This window comes from Microtus ochrogaster, chromosome 2 (assembly GCF_000317375.1).
Source record: "Microtus ochrogaster isolate Prairie Vole_2 chromosome 2, MicOch1.0, whole genome shotgun sequence".
NCBI lineage: Eukaryota > Metazoa > Chordata > Mammalia > Rodentia > Cricetidae > Microtus > Microtus ochrogaster.
This window is the reverse complement of record NC_022010.1, coordinates 14795545-14803310: the sequence shown is the minus strand read 5'-3', so window position 1 is coordinate 14803310 and position 7766 is coordinate 14795545. Positions and strand designations below refer to the sequence as shown.

Below are 7766 nucleotides of genomic sequence, written 5' to 3'. Positions count from 1 at the left end.
CTCTCTCTCTCTCTCTCTCTCTCTCTCTCTCTCTCTCCCTCTCCCTCTCTGTAGCTTTGGAGCCTGTTCTGGAACTCGGTCTTGTAGACCAGGCTGGCCTCAAACTTACAGAGATCTGCCTGCCTCTGCTCCCATATTAAAGGATTAAAGGCGTGCGTCACTGCCACCCTGCAAAGTTTCAGTTATTATTTTGAAGTGAGAGAAACAAGTGTAGGAAAACTAACTATTTAAAGCCTTAACCCAGTGAGGTTGAGGAAATTGATACTATCATTTGCCACTTGTTTCCCTGCCTCCCACGTCAATTAGAAAGGATCATGTGAATTCCTTCAAAGGGTTAGGAGTTGGGTCATGTTGAACATTTCAAAGGTCAATTGGTTTTAGGTGTGTTGGCACACATCTTTAATCCCAGCACTTGGAGGCAGAGGCAAGCGGCTCCTTTGAGTTTGAAGCCAGTCTGGTCTGCCTAGGACAGTCAGGGAAACTCTGTTCTCTGTTTTACCCCCCCCCCCGACACACACACTAAACAACGACAAATAAAATAGCAATGGGAATTTAATTCAATAAACCTTATTAGTGGTTCTTCCTACGCCTCTCCTCGAGGAGACCAGAGATTCTCACAATGTGGGAATCTAAAACAGTCGGAGAATGGGGTAAGCCCCGAGGGCCTGCTCGGCAGGTCAGAACAAAATCCTCCAAACCAACCGATTCTCCCACCTCATCACACTCTTTTCTGTCTCCGGAGGGGAACTTAGGTACGGAAGTGGGAAGCCAACTCAGTCTCGAGAGCTTCCCCTCGGAGAGCCGAAGCGTCGGGCCCCGCCCAGCCCTACCCTGCCCTGCCCTGCCCTGCCCCTCTTCTCTCCCGAGGCTGGGCCCGAGGCCCCGCCCCTTCCCTACAATTTCATTGGCTCTGGTGACCGGCCCCCCGAAGAACTGCTTCGGATTGGTGAGCTTCGCCCTTCGCCGCTCGGCGTCTTCCCGGGGCGTGAGCCGGACGTGGCCCCGCCCCTTACGTCGGGACGCTAAGTCTGCCTCGGGAGGCGCAGCATTCGCCGCCTTAGAAGGAAGGAGGTCCGTTGTGTGAGAAGGCTGCTATGGTGCTGAGTTCCCGGGTAGAGCCGACCGAGCCGAGGCGGTCGCGGCCATGAAGGTGAGGGGCTGGTGGAGCCGGGAGGCCCTCCTCGCCTCTCCTGTGCGCCCGGAGCGTCTCCTTTTACTCCGTCGCACAGGTTTCCCGGCGGCTTCCTGAGAGACCACCACTGCGGGGGGCGCCCCGACCGGTTCCTGCCGGGGAGGCCGAGCTAGCGGATCCGCCCGAGCTCCCACAGCGCCCCCCGGCGGCCTGGCCAAGGAGGAGGCGAGTGGCCCTGAGGGCTCAGCCCGACCCCGTGCGTTTCTCGGGGTCCCTAGCTTTTCAAACCGCTAGAGCTCTCCTCAGGCCTCGGTGCTTCTGCCTACGGCCGTGCCCTCTGCCTCCTCGAGTCCTTGAGCTAACCCAGATGTGGGGGGCATCACGAGGCAGAAGGCAGAGAGCGGTGCGGGGAGTGATGAGGCTAGAGAGGCCAGGGGTTGGGGTCCGCCCCGCAGAGGAGTTCTTCCGCGGTGGCCGTGACCTAGAGCGCTAGCTGCGTCTGCATCGCCACTAGGTACGCAGCAAGTAATTTGACAGCCTTTCTCCCAGGTGGGAGTGAGAGCGTGGGAGCATCACTGATAGAAGTTTCAGAAAAGGGGAGGGGGGTGTGTGCGTGATTCTGGCCTACTTTGGGGAGATGATTTTTCTCAACTTCATCAGAGAGTTCTAAAGAGTCCGTGTACAACAGTCAATTTAGGTATTGATTCGTTTGCCCAAATAAACCAAGAGGTGATGATACCGCTCCCTACAGAGACGTTGTATTCATCTCATCGAAGAAGTGTTGTTGGCTTTGGGCTGCTAGATTAACTCGACCTTCACAAAGAGTTTAAGATTTACTGTGGACAATTGAAAGAGTGTCAAGTGGCTAGAGCAATTCAGCAACTGTTTGTCCAGTTTCTTCTTTGTATTAGTCAAGAGGGAGTAGAGGTAACTCAGAATATAATCCCCCTCTTTAGGAAGGAGTTTGCCAATTAAAGGAGACAAGGTAGGCACAGGGGCACAGGCCTGTTATCAATGTTTAGGAGGCGGAAGCAGGAGGATTGCTGCAAGTTTGAGGCCACCACTTAGAAGTCCTTTCTTCAATAACCAAACAACAACAACAACAGCAAAAAAAAAAAAAAAAAAAAAAAAACCCAGACAGATCCCAAGTAGCTACAATACAAACCACAATATGTAAGCTGTGTGTGTGTATTTAATCAACCCTCAGAAGCAAGAAAAATAATGATGCTTTCATTGTTGCTTACCTGTAATCCCAGCATTTGCGAATGTTGCGAGTCAGGACAATTGAGAGTTCCAGCTGATACAACATGTGATTTGATTTCAAAACAACAAGCCCCTTGCTGCTGGAACAAGGAAGATTTTTGAAATAGGTAACTTTGTTTTGAGACAGGGTCTTACTGTGCACTTAATGTGTATCTCTGAGTGCCCTGGAACTGAATATGTAGGCTATCCTTGAACTGGTGAGTGATCTGCCTGAGTGCTTGGATTGCAAATGTGTGGTCTGGAGTAGGAAATATTGGAACTAACTTTAAGGGTGAATATACTGTGAGAGTTTTTGTTTTGTTTTGTTTTGTTTTTTGTTTTGTTTTGTTTTGTTTTGTTTTGTTTTTGGTTTTTTGAGACAGGGTTTCTCTGTGGCTTTGGAGCCTGTCCTGGAACTAGCTCTTGTAGACCAGGCTGGTCTCGAACTCACAGAGATCCGCCTGCCTCTGCCTCCCGAGTGCTGGGATTAAAGGCGTGCGCCACCACCGCCCGGCTTACTGTGAGAGTTTTAAAATGTTCTTTGGTTTGCGTGTATGAGTGTTTTGTCTGTATATATGTATGTGCACCATCTGTATGCCTGGTGCTCTCAAATGTCAGAAGGTGGTATTAGATCCCCTGAACTGGAGTTACCAATGGTTGTGAGATACCTTGTAGGTGCTAGGAACCCAACCTACGTTCTCTGTAGGAGCAGTGAGTGTTCTTAACTGCTAAGCCATCATTCTAGCCTCTAAGGTTTTTGTTCTGTTAAATTTTTAAATTTTGTTCTATAGGTATGAATGCATATATGTCTGCACCATGAGTATGCCTGATACCCATGGAGTCTGAAGAGAATGTCAGACCCCTGGGGCTGGTGTTAATAGTTGTGAGACACTATGTGGGTGCTGTGAATCAAAGTTGGTCTCTGGAAGGGCAGCCAGTGCTTTTAACCACTGAGCCATCAACCCCCGCAAGCATTATTATTTTTTTTTTTTACTTTCCAGTGTAGTTACAAAATATCACTGCAACTTAGAATACTTTATTTTATTTATTTATTTATTATTTATTTATTTTGGTTTTTCAAAATGGTGTCTGGCTGTCCTGGAATTCACTCTGTAGACAAGGCTGGCTTCAAACTCACAGATTTGTCTACCTCTGCCTCCCTAGTGCTGGATTAAATGTGTGCGCCACCACCACCCAGCAAGGACAATGTTATTATATTCCATTTGGCAGCACAGTAGACTCTTATAATTTCTACTGTATATTTAACTGAAGTAAATGACTTAAATCATTTAGTTTTTATACCCAGCAACAACTTCATCCTCTGTCCATTGCCTTTTCCCCACCCCTCTCTGTAATTTAATCATCATAGAAACCGCATTCTCTAATCTGGCCGATTAATATTGTATTTAATGGAATCATTAAAAGAGATCACAGTATATAGTATAAGAACAAAAATTTGAGCTGGTCTGTGGTATAAGAGCCAAAATTTGAGCCAGGTGTGAGTTTGAGGCCAGGTCTACAAGAGCTAGTTTCAGGACAGCCAAACCTACAGAGAAACCCTGTCTTGAAAAACAAAAACAAAAGAGTCAAAATTTATTGTGACCTTTGAGTATTTTTTTAATTGGTCCCCCCCCCCTTTTTTTTGAAACTTTATTTTATGTGCAGTGGTGTGAAGGTTTCAGATCGCTCAGGGACTGGATTTACACACACTTATGAGCTGCCATGTGGGTCCTGGGAATTGAACCCCGGTCCTCTGAAAGAGCAGTCAGTGCTTATAACTGCAGAGCCATCTCTCCAGCCCCTTTTATTAGTTTTTTGAGGCAGGATTTCTCTGTACCTTTGGAGCCTGTCCTGGAACTCCACTGTAGCCCAGGCGACCTTGAACTCACAGAGATCTGCCCAGCCTCTGCCTCCCAAGTGCTGGGAACTTTTGAGTATTTTGAAACTTTTCCCTGCTTCAGGGATTCTAAGTGTATTTTACATCATGTATATACACACAAGACATACATTGAGATTATTTGAAAACTGGCACTGGAAGAGGGAGGGCTGAGTCCATTCTTAGAATGTTCTTAGAAACATTCAGAATACTTGAACAACCATCTGTAACACACACACATCTGTCTGTCTGTCTGTCTGTCTGTCTGTTGGGAGACTGGGTCTCACTATGTAGACTTGGAGCTCACTATGTTATATGGAAGAACTTTCAGACTCTTCTAATCACTGAGCCATCTTGAAATTCTTCTAATTGAAAGTGAAGGATAAAAGATGTTGGGTTTTTAAAGATTTATTTATTGTTTACAGTGTTCAGTACTGTATGATTGCCTGCAGTCCAGAAGGGGGCATCAGATCTTATTATAGAAGGTTGTGAGCCACCATGTCGTTGCTGGGAATTGAACTCAGGACCTCTGAAAGAGCAGTCAGTGTTCTTAACCTCTGAGCCATCTCTCCAGCCCCTCATTTTTTTTTTTTTAACTTTACTATTATTGTGCTTATGGAGCTAGGAATGCCCATGAAGCCACCCTGGCTAGCATACGGAGATGAGAGGGCAACCTTTGTGGAGCTGATTTTCTCCTTCCACTTTTATCTGGGTTTAGGGGCTAAAACTCAGGGTATCAAGCTTGTGTGGCAAATGCTTTTACACTCTGAGCCATCTTGCTGACCAAAAAATAATTTTGTTTTGTTTTTCGAGACAAGGTTTCTCTGTGTAACCCTGCCTGTCCTGGACCTCTCTTTGTAGACCAGGCTGGACTTGAACTCACAGAGATCCTCCTGCCTCTGCCTCCCCAGTGCTGGGATCAAAGGCTACCAAAAAATTTTTAACAGTGCCTGTTTTTGACAGACTAGACTATCAGTGCCAGTTTTCCTGGGGTTAGAGATTTCACACAAGAAAACAGGAAGTTCAGTAGGACGTAAAAGTAGCTCCAGCATGATAGCATGCAATTTTTATTTCAGCACTCAGGAGGTAGTGGCAGAAGAATCTGCGTTCAAGGCCAGACTGATCTACAGACTGACAACAAGCAGGACTATGTAGAAAGATTGTGTCTTGAAAAAGAAAAACAAAACAGTTGGGAACAGAGAGTAAGTAAAATGAAAGAAATCACTAAATTTCAGTAAAGGGAACTAATTTGAGAATCAGATTAAATTGACAGAACCTCTGCTAAGCCATTCTAATATAGCTACCTAATACTTTCTGAAAGTACTGGGGAGCTGTAAAGGGAAGTGGGTAAGTAGAGGCACACCCTTGACAACAAAGAAATAGAGAAGTCTTGGGTGAGCACATGGGTGTGACATTACCCAGGCTTTTCTAGCCAAAATTGTTTGAGCGGGAAGAAGGAATCTTCACTCAGACCCAGAAAGCCTTGATTGACCTTGTAAACATTGACTATATATCAGAATTACTTGGGAGTTAAAGAACAAATTTTGTTGCCCAAACTGTACTCTAGAGTAGCAAAATCAGAGGGCCCCCTATTTAAAAACCTTTAAAATTTCATGTTTGTTTATTTGTGCATGTGTATTCCACAGCCCTTGTATGGCATTTGGAGGACACTTTGGGGAAGGTGGTTCTCATGTGGACCCTAGGCTAAGCTCAGGTCTTCAGGCATGAATAATTTTTAAGGCTTTGTGGTGAGTCTAACATGCAGAGAACCATTGTCTGGGTCAGTTTCACAGGCCGAGGCAATTACTTAGCACATGATGGTACAGCCTCAGAGGTCTGGAACTAAAACAAGTACAGGGGAGGTCAGATTACTAAAGAAATCACTTCAGTTCTGGGGTGTCAGAAGACACAGGGCTTCATATAGAAGTGGAAGTTACGTTTTTCTTGTTCTCTGGGTGGGAATGATGGATACCCTAGACAGGACTAGTGAGTGCATACAGCTCCTTTGAACTCTGAACTGTCAAATAGGTTGGAAGCATGTAGGTGCTATTCTTAGAGAAGGGAGCATTGTGGGCTCTACCCTTCCTGTACTGCCAAGAGTGTTCGCTTAACGCAACAGCTATTTTCTTTCCTTTTTAAAAAATATTTATTTATTAATACAGTGTTCTGCCTGCATGTATGTCTGCAGGCCAGAAGAGGGCATCAGATCTCATTAGACATGGTTGTGAGCCACCATGTGGTTGCTGGGAATTGAATTCAGGTCCTCTGGAAGAGCAGCCAGTGCTCTTAACCTCTGAGCCCCCAGGGTTATATCTCATTGGCTGTGTTTAACCAAACTTCACAGATCCTAATGAGGCTACAATCTAGCTTTTTCACTGTTTTCTTCCCTTCTCCTGTAGTTTGTGGCTGGAAGTAGTATTATGGATCTGCATTGTACTAAGTAGGGTGACAGCAATAGATTTTTGACTGGGAAGCCATGGGACTATTTTGTTTTTATAATGAAGTGTTTAAAGAAAGCTAAAAGTCTTCTCTGCATGTGTGTGTTTATGTGAGTGTGTTCGTGTGTATAGGCTAGAGGGAACTTTGGGGGTTGTTCCTGTTGTAACCCACATAGGCTCATATATTTGAGTGCTTAGTCACTATTTGAAAGGATTAGGAGGTGTGGGCTTTGAAGGAAATGTGTCAATGGGGGTGGGCTTTAGGGTTTCAAAAACCCTGCCAAGTTGAGAGTCTCTATCTGCTATGGACCGTGATGATAATGGACTGTCTGAAATTGTAAGCAAGCCCTCAGTTAAATGCTTTCTTCCATAAGTGCTGTCATGGTGTCTCTTCACAGCAGCAGAACAGTGACTAAGACACTTTGTGACCTGGAAATTGCCAAGAAGGCTAGGGGCCAGCAAGCCTCAAGGATCTGCCTGTCTCCTTCCTAAGGCTGGAATATAGATTCACCAAATGCTCAGCTTTTTGACTATATAGTCGAGTTACTTACGTGCCTCCTATAACCCAAGCTGGTCTCAGGTTACTATATAGCTAAGAATGACTTTGAGCTTCCAATCCTCTCGCCTCCACCTCCCAGTTGCTGGGATTATGGGTTTGTGTCCTTATATCCTCACATGGGTTTTTGTGTGTGTGTGTGGGAGCGCACGGGGGGCGGGGTTCTTGGAGTAGAAAATAGGTTTTTGTGTTGTGCTCATAGGCAAGCATTTTACCACCTGAGCTGTCTCCTCAGCTCTTAGTGTTCTTTTGATTATTTTTTTTCTGGAGACTGCAAAGGAAATTCCTGCTCTTTCATAGAAACATGAAGGAATGGGACTAGATTGTTTTCCTCTAATAATGGCATCTACCTAAAATTGTACTTATTTTCTCTCAAATAGGTCCTCTGTTCCCTCTACTAGAAGTACAGTTTATTTTTGAATTTTTAAAAAAAATTTGGGGGGCTGGAGAGATGGCTCAGTGGTTAAGAGCATTGCCTGCTCTTCCAAAGGTCCTGAGTTCAATTCCCAGCAACTACATGGT

At 45.4% G+C, this 7766-nt stretch overlaps 1 protein-coding gene and 1 pseudogene across 1 annotated transcript in view; both read left to right on the top strand.

Moving 5' to 3' along the window:
• Positions 1 to 1026, top strand: part of LOC101982826 — a 15384-nt pseudogene extending 14358 nt beyond the window's left edge.
• Position 1027: 1 nt separating this feature from the next.
• The window catches only part of Rnf34 (ring finger protein 34), a 20003-nt gene continuing 13264 nt past the window's right edge, over positions 1028 to 7766 (top strand). The window contains exon 1 of the mRNA XM_005344436.1: positions 1028 to 1150. Coding sequence (XP_005344493.1) covers positions 1145 to 1150 — 6 coding nt within the window. The 5' untranslated portion in view covers positions 1028 to 1144. The remainder of the gene's footprint in view (positions 1151 to 7766) is intronic.